Here is a 16,642-nt window from a genome sequence, read left to right as displayed (position 1 = left end):
TGCCCGCTGCCTGGGAGACTACAGGTCCTGCACTATGCCAAGAAGTTACGCAAGTGCCTCCACTTAGATCAACAAGGAAAAACACAAGGACAAAGACAAGCCATCCAAGCGTAAGAGGAAGCTGGGGCCTGCCTTCTCTTAGGATCTTGGAGTGGGAAAGGACTTTCTATGTACAAGATAAAACTCAGATAAGAAACACATTCAAGTCCCGGACAAAAAGGAGACTGGGCTTTCTAACACACAGGGTGAGCACTGTGTGCAGCATCCAGAGATAAAATTGCTGCAGGAGAAATGTGAGTCCCTGGCCTGTGAAAGGGGAAAGCGACCATCCATTCGGCTTTTTTACGAAAACTGGGAAAAGGATATGGACTAAGGCTGTCAACGCCATGATAAAGCCAAGGATGTCCACACGCTAGTTCAGGTACCAGAGAGATCTCATCTCTCACATACAGCCATGGGGCATGAACCAGGACATACCCCATTACAGGGCATGTGGCACCATCTATGTTAGAAATGCTCGGCTCACATCTTGCTCAGACAGACCTTCTTACAGAAGGGTTTTCTCAGAGCCTCGCTATTTTAACAGTTCTGGGTTAGTGCCAACCTTCACTGATGGGCTGGCTGGCCAACTAGGAGACCACCACGATGCATGGGCCAGTGCTGTCCCCGAAAGAAGACCAAGAGTTGACCTCTCCGAGTTCCCTGAATGAAAATGTTAACTGTATATTGAAGAATACCTGCTATAGTTGGTGTCCCCTGGTCCCTGACAATGCTGTCCCTCTTGACCAGCACACATGGTGGGTCATGATGTGTCTTGCTGAGAGCTGGATATTGCTTTAGGCTTCACACACACACACACACACACTTACATGTGCATGCACACCCACATACATACACTCTCATGCACACACACGCATACACGCACACTCTAGATACCACTGCAGCCCAGGCAGGAACTCGTTGCCTGTCTTGACCTTAGGCTGCAGCTGGGGCTGCCTCTCTCAGCAGTCTTGCTGTATGCTCTTGTTGAGTTCATATCACAGGATGACTCACCAAGATTTAAGAAAGCCATGGGCTTTGCTGAAGGAGGCCCAGTGGGTAGGTAGGCTGCTTGAATCCTGAGCAAGCAGCCTCCGGTCTATCCACAGCTCCCTGGGTTGTTGCCTTGAGGAATCTTTCCACTTGATACTAAAAAGCACTGGGTCCTACTGGACTCACTTGCAAAATCTGCCCTTTCCTTTCTCTACTTCACTTAAACTGTGCCAGGAGACCTGCCTCTCAGGGTTCGTAGGACCTGAGGCTCCGCTATAGCTGCTCTCTGCCCTGCAACATACCCTCTGGGCCTGCTAAAGGAAAATGGAACCTTTTTCTCAGAAGCCCTTTTCCCTAGAGAGCAGAGTCTTAGAGTCTCTCAGCATTTCTTTCTGGGGAAGCTGCTGCCCCTCAGCCTACGTATGGGCCACCTTCTGCAAACAGCCCACACCTCTTTTTTCTTTCTCCATCTCACATTAATGGCACCACAATTTGGGGAAGACTCTGTGGAAATATCCATTATAGCTAAACACCCGCCATGGGAGCTAACAGTTTTGTGTACCTATGATGTAACAGTCCAAACTGGACACGGCCTACATGCCTGCTCACCATACCAGACTGCTATATGCTGATGGAATGAGATGCTCACAGTCCCACAAAGTGACAGAGAGTGACCTGCATCACTGGTAGATAAACAGCCACTCTCACAAAGATAGCAGGAGGGGTGGGGTCCCTGGGTGTGACAGTTTTATGGATTTCTGAAGCAGGCAGAGCAGATCCACATATAAAGCAGTGTTTAATATTTCTAGAAGACAATGTGTGAGAGAAAGCCCAGTGCCGGGGGGGGGATTCTGGGATCTGTAAGTTCCATCCCGGTTCTGGGTAGTGCCCACTCAGGTGTACATACATGTGAGTGTCCAGTTTGCACAGAGTGTATGTGATTTGCATATGAGTGCATGATTCAGAAATAGCCCGATTGCCATGAAGTGCTCAGGGAGTGGACATGGACTATTCGGGATTTATTGGGTTGAAATGCACAGACACAAGGCTGAGTATAGACAAGCAGTGCATGCATGCACACACCCCTCATCCCATTAGCAAAGACAAACATTTTTTTGTTGTAGGTGTTTCTTAACACAGTAGCCCAAGCAAAATGCACACCAGAATCTAAGAGACAAGGCTGCTTCTTTTGAAGCAGTATTTCTAGTATTTCTTCCCATTTCAACAGGCTCACCTGCTTCTAGGGAAGGCTAGAAGGGCAAGGAGACCTTATGAAGGATCTCTCACCAGCCAGATCTGAGAACCTGGAGCAAGCCGCAGTGAATACTGAGAGCAGCAGATATGAACACAGTCAAACTGGAATTCATGTGCTCACATAGGTGTGGATGACTCAAGGGGCGGGGAGAAGAGGAAGTGCAGGAAGTGGATTGGGACATCACTCATCATGCTTTTAGTCAGGCGAACATCACCCATGCAGTTCCGGCTCAGGCTAGGAGCTGCCACCACTGGCAATGGGACACTCAGCATCCCAAGGGCACTGGGGACCTGGCTTAGTTGGTAAAGGGCATGGCGCACAACCATGAGGTTCAGTGCCCACCAGCACCCATATAAAAGTCATGCATGGCAGTACATGTCTGTAGTCCTAGTGCTGGGGACACAGAGGCAGCATAGTGGAACCGTCAAGCCCCAAGTTCAGTGGGAAACTCAAGTTTCAGAAAGTGAAGTGGAGAATAGAGGGAAATGCCCAACTCAAGGCCAACCTCAGCACATGGTGAGCACTTCAGTACACAGTGAGCACACACACACCTCCCACAAAGCCTCTCAGGAGAGTGGATCTAGTGTGTATCTGAGGAAACACTGGCCCAGCCCAAATGGGGGAACATTCCACAGTTATGAGCTTGTGAATCTTTAAGAGCGCCAAGGACCTCAGATGGGCGTGGTGGCACATGCTGTTAATACCAGCACTCAGGAGGCAGAGGAAGGCGGATCTCTGTGAGTTTGAGGCCAGCCTAGTCTACCAAGAAAGTCCAAAACAGCCAGGGCTACACAGAGAAAATTTGACTTGAAAAACTAAAAAAGTTCTACTGATCTTGGAAGAATGCCAGGGACCTCAAAGATCAGGAAAACCAAGGAATCATTACATATAGCAGGTGACAAGGAGCACTGGACTCCAGAAGGTTCCAGACCCCAGTGAGTCCACGCACCACATGAATGTGCCCATGGCTGAGTGGAGGTACAGAGAGGACTAAATCTTTAGTGTGATTAGGAATGAACGTCTTCAAGTGTTCAGGGGTAATGGATCACCATGTAATTTGTGTGCCCAAGTAGGGGTGGCAAGGGTGAAGGTGGTAAGGTGGTCAGCATAGACACATATTAACTATAAAGGTTGGAATGAAGAACCTTCAGAGTCTGCCTCATGGTCTTCTAACAGGTCCCCCTTACAGCTGCAGAACCACTTTACATATTCACTGAGCACATCTGGCCCAATGCAGCTGCCAAGTCTGCGCGTACTGGCTTCCAAGTCTTTCCGGAAGGTCAATTCGCAGTGACCACTTTGTTGGAAGGGGCAAGTGGTATCCCAGGATCAGTAGGCCTGAGCGCTGAGCCTACCTCCTGTTGGGCAGTGGTGCCACCAGTCCACCTCCCTGCCTCACAGACAGAAGCGAGGCTCCATGTCACCCACTCGTTCTGGGATCAGTTGTGCAAGGTGGGTTTCCTTAAGACCTGCTGTGTCCTGTATAGCAGGAAGTAGCAGGGCCTGAACCGGGTCCTGCATGATAGGGAAGGCGGCTCCAGGAAGTACCACGCCTGTGTTCCTGGAAGTGGAGTTCTACCCCTGGTTTCAACTTCAGGTTCTGGCTGCCAGTCTTGAGGCCACCTCTGTGGGGCCTCACTTCTGGAGACCAGTAGATAAAAGTGGCTTTCCTCCAGCCCTGGGAAAAACCTGCCTGCCTCTTCCTGCGATGCCAAGGGCCTCCCTGTGGGCTGCATCAGATTCCTAACCTCAGTGAGGTTGGGTCTCTGATCCCTGGTCTTGGGAGCGTTTGGTCCCAGGTCCCTGGCTGGGTTCCATCTGGCCAGGGAGAGATGGGAAGGATGACTGGCTTACTCACTTGCCGCTCAGTCCATGTGCAAGGGACTATTTGCATAAAGCATTTTGAAAAGAGGCTGAGGAGCCTAAGAGACAATTATTCAACATAGTGAAGTAAAACTTACAAGTCAGAGGACCAGCCTTCAAATTCCCAGGCATTCTGTTTAACTATAGACAAGCTCTTGAAATTTCGGAACTTCTGGGACTCCCTCTAAGGGTTTAAAATGGGAAAGGAGGGGGCTGGCGAGATGGCTCAGCAGGTAAGAGCACTGACTGCTCTTCCAAAGGTCCTGAGTTCGGATCCCAGCAACCACATGGTGGCTCACAACCACCCACAATGAGATCGGACGCCCTCTTCTGGTGCGTCTGACTACAGCTGCAGAAAATTACGCCAGAGCAAGCGGGGCCGGAGCGAGCCTGAGCAGAGGTCCTGAGATCAACAGCAGCCACACACATGATCGAACACAGTCATCTGTGCAGCTACAGTGTACTCATACACATAAAAATTAAATAAAATAATTCTCAAAATGGGAAAGGAAGCTAGCTAGGTATGGACACCATCCAAGGTGAATACACCTGCCTAACAATGATGCAGGACTCAGGGGACGTGGGGGAGCTGAGGGGCAGCGGAATTGGGATGTCCCACTGAAGGTGGAGAAAAGATACAGAGACACCTACCTACAATTAAAGAGTAAACAACAGGGACTGAGACTTAAAAGCATAAGGATCCAAGTTTAATTTCCAAAAACCACATTAAATTAAACAAAACAGAACAGCAAGCAGTCTTCGGAAGGAGGCAGGTTAGAGACAGAGACAGATGAGCCACTCTCTGGCCAGCCAGCCTAGCCTACTTGGCAATTTTTAGGCCGGTGGGAGTCAAAATATGGTATCCGAGGGACAAGAACAACTCAAGGTTCTGGCCTGACTTCCATGTAGGTGTGCGTAGGGACAGACACATGAACGGCCCTCAGGTGGCGCACTCAATGCTCCACTCCCTATTTAATATTTAATCGCTACTTATAGATCTAAATATTTAATCCTCTATTTAATCACTCTCTCCCAGGAGGCACCTCGGATGTGCACCATTTATCCCATTGCACAGAGGGTAGATTCAGGTGCGGGGACCTGAAGCCATTACACAAACTCTCCCAGGGCCGGATGGAGCAATGCCGACTATAGGAAAGCAGCCTGGGCCAGAGGATCTTGTAACAAATCCCCACAGTCCTTAGAGCGACTCCAAGGAAGAAAGACCAGAACACCCATGCACATTACCTGGCTGTTACACAGTGACACGCTAACAGTGCCCAGGAGGAAGATGGGGCCAACGTGTATGGTGGGGATGAAGGTGTGGAATTGTGCCATTGAGATTTGCTGTGGGGTTTGTGAGGGGAAAGAAATAGGACAGGTATAGAAAGGGGGAAAATGGAAAGACAAAGATGAGAGGGTCATGCCCAGTCCAAGGTACTCCAGAGACCACAATTAATAACAATGGACACGGGCAGAATTTAATGAAAAGGGAAGGCAGGGCACACTGAAATTTCACTACCTCCATGCTTGGGGGAGGGACTGGAAAAGAGCAGCTTTGAGGGAAGTCTGCAAAAACCCAGAGGGAGAATGACTCAGAGACACCTGCCCGGAATCTGCCACCATGACCGTGTAGTGGGCTCCATGGCCTGTGTGTGGTGTGACTCAGGAGCGGCTCAGTCAAATGCAAGTTCCCCGAGCTCCACCCCTTCCTCCAGAAAGTGTCCATAGAGCCACTAAGGCCAGCTAAAACCCGGAGTGTCAAAATCACCCTAGGTGTCGGGGTCTGAGGTGTGGAGCAGGCCCAACACTCTGCTCACGCGCTCCCTGGGGCTTCAAGGAGGCAGTACAACTTCTTGGTCACTCCATTAATTCTCCACAGGTGCTGAGGGGAAGCCCGTGGACATGCAAGGAGCACGAAGACTCTGCTAATGCTGCCTAACAGCTATGAGGATCCTGTGGACAGCGCAAAGGAAGAACCCAGAAGCCTAGGGATGAACCTGACTCTCATGGATTCTTATGACCAAGTATCTCCTTACACAGCAGAATACAAGAGATGCCAAACAAGTCAACTCAGCCTCTTTCATACACCAGGAAGGGATGGGCCTTTGGAACTCTAGGCCAGGGGGTGGTCTCGGATTAGACCCACAAGACCCCCACATTTGACCTGCCTAGAAGCAAAGACTTATAAGCCCCGGGAATACATGAGTGGTCTTGTGGGTGACACACAAACTAACCAGGCCTCCTACTCAGGACTGTTCAGAGAGATCACATGCAACACTGACTTTGGTTCTGGAAGTTTCCAGAATCACAAGTCGTGGGCACGGCTTCCCTGTCTATACGTGATCGTGCTTTGCTGGGCTCTCGTCTCTCCAGTAAGTTGGTCAACAGAAGGTTCTGGAAGAGGCCTTGCCGTAGAACGGTTTCTGCCAGATGTGGGGACAGATGGGGGCTTAGCCTAACTTCAAGCACTGTACAACCTCCATGGTTTTCTCAATGGTGGCTGCAGCTCCTGGGAGGACAAGGACTCCTCAGGAGATGTTTCCGTAAGGAACTTGATGCCTCCCCTCCCACAACCACCACCACTCCACCCTTGGGATATGGCTTCTCTGCAGTCAAGGCTTTAAAAGAAGCCACTGGGATAAAGCAAGGCTACTAAGGGTGGTCCATCAGGTTGGAGTTCTTAGTAGCTTAGGACACAAGATGCCCTCAGAAGATGACCAGGATGGGGCAAGGGAGATGGTGTTCTCCAGCTCAGGAAGAGCCAGGAGCTAGTTCCTCCATCCCAGGCTTCCAGTATGAGACACAGCACTTCCTCCAAGGAGGGACCGGCTCACCTGGGGCCTCTGTACCCATGAGCAACACTGTTGAACCTCCACCCCCAGCTAGGTCCTGTAGACAGGAACTAGGCAGGAAGCTGAGAAAGACCTCAGCTCTCTAGCCTTGGAGGCTTTGGTGATGATGGGCCCCACGGAATAGTGCTGCGCTCCCTGCCTGCTGTCATTCTCAAAGTTTCACAGGTCAAAAGCCCTCCAAGGAGATGGGTGAGATGGCTCATCGAGGAAAGAAAGATCCTTGTTGTCAAGCCTGAGGATCTGAGTTTGAGACCTGGGACCCATATGGTCGGAGGAGAGAACATATTCCCACAAGTCATTCTCTGACCTCTACATGCACGAAATAATTTCTTTTTAAATGTGTAATTAAAACCATTGCAGGAACTGCCCACAGCTTGGGATAGCACAGTCACAATTGTGCTTCAGCATTAATCTTCCCCTTCTTCTCTGCACAGACAACAACTGTGCTTCAGTGTTAATCTTCCCCTTCCTTTTCAATGAGAACCCAAGGCATGTCCACTTTGAGGATTCCTGGGTGTGAGACCACAGATGCAGAGATCTCCCATCCCACCTAAGGGATGGGAGAAGTGGTACCGAGTGCTTACTGTTCCATGCTCAGCATCTTGATTCTATCTTTACGTTGGTGCCATACAGAAGAGGTTCAAGGGAATGAAGACAGATGCTTAGCGTGGGACTGGATGGCTCTGCTCATGCAGGGTTCCACTTCCCATCATCCACTATTCCTGTGGCTTTGACTTCCCTCCCTCTGGGGTCTCTGCACATGCCTAGTAGTAATCCATAAAGTACAATCCTAAGGAAGAGTCAAAACCTAAGACAAGGCCATTGAGGTAGCTCAGTGGGTAGAGAAGTCTGTCACTCACCCCGGTGACCAGAGTCCAATCCCTGGAACCCACATGGTAAAACCAGACAACCATCTCCCCAGAATGGTCCTCTGACCTTCCTACATGTGCTGTGGCATGCACATCCCCTGCCCACTAACCACGTTTTTTAAGAACCCAAGGCTGGTGAGATGGCTCATCGGGCAAAATCATTTGCTTTGCAAGCTCGGAACCCATATAAAAATGGAACCCATATAAAAATGGAACCAACATCACAGAGTTGTCTCCGGACCTCCACATGTGTGCTGTGCCCAATGCATACCTCACACACATATACACAGTAATCAATAAAATAAATTTTGTAAAAGCCATGGTGATAGAAGACAGAAACACACTCTCTTCCTTTTTCACAGGGATCCATTTTCCTTTCACACCCAATCCCAGGTATTAGGCAGCCAGCTCTGCTCTCATATCCCACCTAAGGGATGGGAGAAGTGGTACTTAGAGCTTACTATTCCATGCTGTACTGGCTGGTTTTGTGTGTCAACTTGACACAGGCTGGAGTTATCACAGAGAAGGGAGCTTCAGTTGGGGAAGTGCCTCCATGAGATCCAGCTGTGGGGCATTTTCTCAGTTAGTGATCAAGGGGGTAGGGCCCCTTGTGGGTGGTGCCATCCCTGGGCTGGAAGTCTTGGATTCTATAAGAGAGCAGGCTGAGCAAGCCAGGGAAAGCAAGCCAGTAAGAACATCTCTCTGTGGTCTCTGCATCAGCTCCTGCTTCCTGACCTGCTTGAGTTCCAGTCCTGACTTCCTTTGTGATAAACAGCAATGTGGAAGTAAGCCAAATGAACCCTTTCCTCCCCAACTTGCTTCATGGTCATGATGTTTGTGCAGGAATAGAAACCCTGACTAAGACACATGTTCAGCATCTTGATTCTATCTTTATGTTGGTGCCATACAGAAGAAGTTCAAGGGAATGAAGACAGCTGTAACCACCTTGAGCAGAACCCTATCCTGAGCCACTCACTCTGTGGTACTGACCCAAAGCAACTCTGCCAGGAACTAATGGGAGTGGGGAAGTTCAAGAATAGCAACCTGTGTCCCCACTCCCTCTTCCCACTGGCACCTCTTGTGACAGGCTGGGGTCTGGCCTGCTCACATTCACAGACACCTCTCCCAGCCACTGCAAAAGCCCTAGCTCTGGACTCTGCCAGGGTCTCTGGCCAAGGCCCAGTGTGTCCTGGTTACAAGGTCCCAGATACACTTTCTCCCAGCTCTCATTTCAACTGGTCATCAGCAGGGTGGGAGGAGAGCTCCAACATTTAGGTCCTCTATAAGCCAGACTGCTTTGAGCATGAGACAGGCAAGTTCCTACCCTGGTGGCAGTAGCTGTCTTATTAAGGAGGGACACCTATCCATCTGGTAGATAGTCTTGTGCTCACTAGTGCTGGGGAGCCCCAAACCCCAGCTCTAGCCCCTCCCCCACCACGCACAAACACACACCAAACACTTCAGCTGTGTCGACCCCAGCTTGAGAGCTGACTCTAGGCTTCTTTACCTTGCAGGACAAGGCTTGTGGCATTAGGACTAAACAGCCAACCATGGTACCATCTTTACATTGATCCTCCAGGACCTTCAGGCTGCCTGGGAACTTACTAAGTTAAATCTCTTAGCACAGACCTGGTGGTACTAATGACAAGATTCTCAACACACAGGAGAATGGAGACATCACAGATCTCAGTTGGGGACTCTCCAGTGTAAGCTACAGAGGTTAGAGGGGCAGAGAGGGGCAGCCAGCCACAGGCAGGTGCCTGACATGAATCCTGTCTTTGTTTGCAGTTCCCTGCCTGCCATCACCAAGGAGCCCTGGAGCGAGTTATTATATACAACAAGACCGAAGTGAAGCAACACCATCCTGTAATCCAGATGTTCCTTATCTGAAAGCGGCCAAGCCAGTTCTGCAGCTATCGGTCACAGCCAGCTTGCCGCCAGGTGTCACAGGCCCGAGACTGATCACCTTAATCTAGCAAGCTTCTGGATAGCTACATCCCGTTTGACACACACACGTGGACATGGCCATTCTTGGTGTGAGCATGCTCACAACTTCAAACTCTAAGCCCAAGGGGAAAAAAATAGCATCAAAGGAAACATTACAAAACTAGGGATTCCTGAGCAGGCTGTGTGTGTGTGTGTGTGTGTATGTGTGCATGTGCGTGTGCATGTGTGTGTCCATGTGTGTATCTGTGTGTGTCCATGTGTGTATGTGTGTGTATGTGTGCATGTGTGTGTCCATGTGTGTATCTGTATGTGTGTCCATGTGTGCATCTGTGTCTGTGCATGTGTGTATGTGTGTGTCCATATGTGTATCTGTGTGTGTGCATGTGTGCATGTGTATGTATGTGTGCATGTGTGTATCTGTGTGTGTATGTGTGTCCATGTGTGTATCTGTGTGCGTATGTGTGTCCATGTGTATATCTGTATCTGTGTGTGTGTATGTGTGTATGTGTGTGTGCATGCATGTGTCCATGTGTGTATCTGTGTGTGTGTGTGTCCATGTGTGTATCTGTGTAGTGCTTTTTATATGAATCATGTCAGTTAAAGAAATCATCCTCTCTTTTCTGTTCTTTTTTGGCAGGGTCTCATGTAGCCCAGGCTTTCCCTGAACTATCTGTGGAGCCAGGGGGTAACTGAATGTAGATCCCCCTATCTCCACTTCTAGAAAGTTGTGAGGATGGATATGCACATCTGGCTGGAAGTCTTCCCACTACTGTGGGGGGGCAGCCTGAGGGAGCCCCTAATTACCACCCTTCTCCCTACTGTTCACTCAAGCAGTGTGCCATCCCTGCCCTATGGAGGGAACTAAGCCTGGAGTTCCTTCATGGAACTGCAAAGAGGTACGGGAGAAGTTGTGAGTCCTCATTCATGGGGTTTGTTGTGGGTATTCTAAAGCAGCCTTTACTCCTTCCCACTGAGCCATTTATCTGCTGGGCAACAATGAGCCCCTCAGAAAGGACCATGTGGCCAGCAACCAACACCTTGAGAGAGATCCTGAGCCAGGAACACTCAACCCTACAAGCACAAGTATCTGTTCCAAGCTTGGGGGCAAAGTGTTCTTCAGCCGGGGATGGAGAATGGAACCAGTCATTGTGTGTCATGGGTTGGGTCTCCGCCGTTTCCGGTCTCGTCACAGCAGCTTTGAACTTTATATGTACAAGCCTGTGCCCACAGCTGAGCTGCAAGCCTGTGGCTCCTTTGATTGACAAGTTAAATGATAATATGGATTGAAGTCACACCTCAGGGTAAATTGTTAAGATGACAAGGGGTAAAGGGTGTAATGCTTTTCAATTGTATTCTGATGGGTGTGAGTCAACCTCAGGCTAAGAATATATATATGTATAAAATCTGTGATATAGACCATATATACATACACATTTATACATACATTATACATACATAAATATATATATGTATATGTATTTATGTGCAATGGATATCTTGTCATTTGATCCAGGCTCCAACAATTGTTGCGTGTTGGGTTGGGCTGAGGAAAATGCCCATACTCTCTGCCGATGTCTTTAACTGACATGATTCATATCAGAAAGGCTAAACACACATGCACACATGAACACACACACACACCTACATGCCTGTGCATGTGCGCACACATACAGCCTGCTTAGTATATACCGAGTTATATATATACATATATATTATATACATATATACATATATACATACACACACATATACATATATGTTATAGAACCCAGGGCCTTGCACATGCTAGACAAGGATCACATCTTTGTTTTTTAATTAATCTTTATTTTCTAATGTATATGGGTGTGTGTCTGTGTGTGTGTCTGTGACCACATGTATACGGCGATCACATATGTTGGAAGAGTACCTAGATCTCCTAGAATTGGAATTACAGATGGCTGAGAGCTCCCACGTGGGTCTGGGAATCGAACCTGGGTCCTCTGGAACTGCAACCAGCACTTTAACGGAGAAGCCATCTCTCCAGGGTTTCTCTGTGTAGCCCTGGCTGTCCTGGAACTCACTCTGTAAATCAGGATGGCTTCGAACTCAGAAATCCGCCTGCCTCTGCCTCCCAAGTGCTGGGATTAAAGGTGTGCGCCACCACTGCCTGGCGTCTGAGTGTCGGGTCTTAAACATACAAATCTGTGATTGTTTTCCTTACTGAGTTTCTTAACGTCTGGCACATTTATGAATATGTGAACAACTGCCAAACCCTGATTTAAAACCAGTCAAAGGTCCCCACGACTGTAAGTAGAAAGGCCAGAGTCTTTCTGCCGAGGCTCCTGGGGTCACCTACGTAGCCTGACCTTCTCAGACCAGCCTCTGCACTTCCCTCCTCCTGTTTGGCACTCTGCCAGGCTCACTCATCTTTCTACTCCTGTTAATCTCAGGCACTGCTCTCTCCCAGCTCCACACTTCACAGCCAAGGTCAACTGTGACCTGCTTCCACCCACCAGGATGGATATCTAAGGGCAGAATGTGCGGGCATTTTCCTCAGTCAAACCAAACACACAACAGTTACTGGAGCCTGGGTCAAATGACATGGTGCCCATTGCACATGCTTGTCTCCTGGCACCCAGGCCTGGATCTGGAGAGCCCAGAACTGTGACAAGGTCAATAGTCAGGATGGTAGGACAGGTGGGCATCACACCCACCTCAGGAGCAGCCTCGAGGCCACAATCAAGATCCCTGGAGCTGACACCCAGCCTTCCCAGGAGCGGGAATTTCTAGTCTCGTGTTCTCCTACTGTGCAGGACATCAGAGAGAGCTTTGTCCAGCTTCAAAACCAAAGAGTCTTGCGGACACCTGTCCATTTGTCACTCTGGAAAGACAGCAGAAAGAGGCTACCTCACCAGCTGGGTGCTGAACCTCAAATCTATCTTGAGCCCTGTAACTTGGGGATCCCCCATCTCTCTCAGCCCCTTCCAGGCTCTTTGGCTTTCTTCCTCAGCACATCTGAATCAATAAGACCATTGACGAGGCGCCTCTCTTCCCTCTTTCATCTGTCACTCTCCTCCTCTCCCTGTGAACTAATTCGTGAATACTGTGTGCCGAATTATCCTCTGCGCTGCCCATGATTGTCCAGTCAATACTTTTCAACAACCAAAGGATGCCCATTGGAACCCTGGCGCTTGTCTCTGTGCCAAAATTGCCATAAAAGTTCAGCTGGAGGCCAAAGGCCTCAGAGGGGACCCAGCCAGTCTCAGGACATCTGCGTGTGCTGTGAAGCCGACCAGCACCAGGGGCACAGCACATGCCAAATGATCATAAAGCCAAGTCATGACAATTGCAGAATCGATCCCAGAGTGAATTGGGTTCCTCCATGAAGCCTCTTGGAGGCCACAGGGTTCCAGCTCCAGCAGTAAACTCTCTTCCTTCACCTCATTCCTGGGGACTGGTTTTTAGTGTGATTGCTTTGTTTCTTGTGGTACTGGGGATGGAAGCCAGAGACTTACGCATTGATCCACCGTCGAGCTCCACTCTCCCCAGACCCTGACTCTGCACCCTTATTGAGTGCCTCATGTTTGTAAGGGCAGCTTTGGAGACAGTACACCCGACACAGCTGGCCTTTTCTGAGGACTGCCTGCATCGCTGACCTCCCCATAAGTCTACACTACTGGTCACCACATGCCCAAGGCTCCTTCACCTTCAGTGAAGAGTATACTACAGAGAGTATGGCCAGGTGGGAAATACACCTGCAGACAGGTTGCCTTTGAACAGCTTGGGGGAACAAAGTTCACCTGGCTCAGAGCATCTCCAGATGGACTTCACACCTTCAAACCTACACCTTCACACTCTTAGAAACCCTGGCGCCGGGCAGTGGTGGTGCACACCTTTAATCCCAGCACTTGGGAGGCAGAGGCAGGTGGATTTCTGAGTTCGAGGTCAGTCTGGTCTACAGAGTGAGTTCTAGGACAGCCAGGGCTATACAAAGAAACCCTGTCTCGAAAAACAAACAAACAACCAAACACCCTGATAACAACCGGCTACACATCAGGAGCGCTTAGGGTTGCCCAGCCTTGCCCAAAACATCAAAAGACAGAGGCAGAAAAGGAACAGAAAAAGGTAGAAGGAAGCCATCAGCATCAACAAATGCACTTCCAACCCCTGTTAACCACACATTACAAATGTGTAATGACACACTTGGCATTAGCAAAGGATTATGGTATGCCGCTAACTCATGAGGCTGCAGAGGAACACTGATAGTTTTGGGTCCTGCGGGTCACAGCTCTAACACCAGAATTCCTATATCAACACCAGCATGGATGCATATAATAATAACCTTTGTAAATAAACAAGCCGTCAAGTGTTTTGACCATGGCATTCCTTGGGAGAAAATAAAATCAAAATATTACAAATCATCTTCTGTTGCTACAAATTTAACCTAGCCCCTCCTCCCCCTTTGGCATGAAAAGACCGTATTTGGAGGGTTTGTTCCCTAGGGACAAGCATGGAGTTCTGGGTGTGCTGTGAGTTTCCACTCTCAGACTTCACACAGCTGGCAGGGGTAAGGAGCTGTGCTGGGTCACCAACCTACTGGTTGGACCCCATCTGCCCCATCAGAGTCACAGAAACAACTTTATGGTTGTTAGTCCTGAAGAGAAACTTCTTGCACTGAAGTTCTGTAAGGTTATCCCAGGAACCCCCTTGAGGTTCAAAGATATACAGTTTAGAGTAAGTGTTTGTTTTTGTTTTTGTTTGTTTTGTTTTGTTTTGTTTTTTGAAGAAAGGGTTTCTCTGTGTAGCTCTGGCTGTACTAAAACTCATTATATAGATCAGGCTGGTCTCAGAGATCCACCTGTCCCTGCCTCCCAAGTGCTGGGATGAGAGGCATGTGCTACCGTGCCTGGCTTAGAGCAGGTTTTTAAAAACCATGTAGAGGAAAGCCCTACTGAGCCGCTTCAACTTGAGCGGGATTTTGTGTGGCCTTTTTTTTTTTTTTGGTCCCCATCCCGTTCAATCCCAGCAGCCTTTCTTTAGGACTCCATGCAGCTGTCTGTGTGTGTAGAGGCATTTAAACTCCCTTGAATTGGAGAAAACGAAGTTAACTCCCTGGCTAGGTGACCTCCATGCCCTTAAAGAGCACAGGCCTCAGTTTCTCGTTCCCAAAATGGGCTGGCCTAACCAAGTGAACTGCTCATTGAGCCAGGTAGAGCTGCTTACTTCGAAGCTAGCTTCTTTTCAGAGTCAAAGGAGGTGCTGAGAAGAATCTCAGGGTCCAGTGACCCACGGGGTCCCACGGGTCAGATACAGAGTCCCAGGGGACAGATGTGGGGTCTGATCCCACGCTTCATCCCAAATCGCCCAGACTCACCAAGGTCTCCACCTCGTCCCTCTCCAGCGCCTTGTACCGGTGGTTCTGGCCCAAGAAAGCCAGTTTCTGCAGAAACTTGAGGCGTCTCCCCATGGTGAGCGGGTGTCCAGGCTGCTCCACAGCCGGGCGTGGGGCTTGTCGCAGTCCCTGCCCGCGTCCCTGGGGCCCTAGCGAGGCCGCGGCTGCTGCGCGCCCAGGCTTCCCGGGCGGCCAGGTTGCCGGGGAGCTGCCTACCTGGTCCCCAGGTGAGCTCCGCCCCTGGGCAGGGCTCAGCAGCTCCGCCCTCTGCGCGCCTGGCCCGCCCCACTGGCGCCAGGACCCCAAACTCCCAGGGTCAGCCCCCAGGGTCAGCCGCAGCGGCTCTGCAAGGATCAGGAAGCCACTGTGTGGTCTCAGGGCTATGATGTCTTGTCCAAACCTGCCAGAGCATAAGAATCACCTGAAAGGGAGAAAGTCCTGAGCTAAAGCCTTACCTGGGATAGAACAGCTCCAGGCCAGTCAATTATCTGGCCTCTCTGAGCTATCCTGGCTGCATCTGTAATTGAAATAGAGCAGAAACCTGAGACCTTGCCTACAGGAGCCTTACCCACGAACACGTAGATGCGCCCTTGAGAGTATGGAAACTGGAGGGGGTACCACAGCCACCTGTGGAAGATCTCCGACCTTTATGTTTGCCTGTCGAGCACACTCCTCTCTTTCTAATGATCAGAATACCACCCCCGTCCCAGGAAAAATGGGTGTCCTGTAGGCAGTGTGATCCTGAAGGGCTCAGCACAGAGTGTGTTGGCATCGGCAGCACACTGATACCCTGTGATGCGGAGAGGGGTGTCACACACATTGGGCTGCCCAGTATATGCTATGGAAAACCACAAGGCTTTAGGGTGGACCAGGATCCCTAACTCCACGGAGCAGAGGTAGCCCTAGAGAAGGCTAGGCTATGCCCTATCGTAGGTTTACTTTGTTTGTTTGTTTGTTTGTTTGTTTGTTTGTGAGACAGGGTTTCTCTGTGTAGCCCTGGCTGTCCTGGAACTCACTCTGTAGACCACGCTGGCCTCGGACTCAGAAATCTGCCTGCCTCTGCCTCCCAAGTGCTGGGATTAAAAGTGTGTGCCACCACTGCCGGGCTGTAGGTTTACTTTTAACCTCAGGCAGTTGATCAATGGACTACATATTTGTTTGTGTGACTAAACTGCCCCTTTGAGCAAATAGTTGCCGCCTGCCTCACTGGCTCCCCCAAGCTGCAGCCACTGCGGTGCTAGTCAACCTGATGGGAAGCTTTAGTGGGCTTCATGTCTCCCCTGATCTTTCTCTCTTAACGGAACTGAAGCACCTCCATCATCCTGCCCATCCCCCACTATGAAACCTGCTCCCGCTTTGAGGTCCCGCCCCCAGTGTGAGACTTCACACCGCAGTTCTTAAAAAAAAAAAAAAAAAAAAAAAAAAGAAGGAAACCACCGGTCTCCCTCAGCTT

The 16,642-nt window shown here is 49.8% G+C and overlaps 1 protein-coding gene across 2 annotated transcripts in view; it reads right to left on the bottom strand.

Annotated features, from left to right (window-relative positions):
* Positions 1–15,414, bottom strand: part of Atp2c2 (ATPase secretory pathway Ca2+ transporting 2) — a 62,397-nt gene extending 46,983 nt beyond the window's left edge. Inside the window, exon 1 of one of the 2 annotated variants that reach the window (XM_031341562.1) lies at positions 15,172–15,414. In XM_031341562.1, coding sequence (XP_031197422.1) covers positions 15,172–15,264 — 93 coding nt within the window. In that variant the 5' untranslated portion in view covers positions 15,265–15,414. The remainder of the gene's footprint in view (positions 1–15,171) is intronic. The other variant, XM_031341563.1, reaches the window with a different exon arrangement.
* Between the last annotated feature and the right edge of the window lie 1,228 nt (positions 15,415–16,642).

Source organism: Mastomys coucha, unplaced genomic scaffold (assembly GCF_008632895.1).
Source record: "Mastomys coucha isolate ucsf_1 unplaced genomic scaffold, UCSF_Mcou_1 pScaffold22, whole genome shotgun sequence".
NCBI classification, from domain to species: Eukaryota; Metazoa; Chordata; class Mammalia; order Rodentia; family Muridae; genus Mastomys; species Mastomys coucha.
The sequence above is the reverse complement of the archived record's forward strand: the minus strand, read 5'-3'. Positions and strand labels throughout refer to the sequence as shown.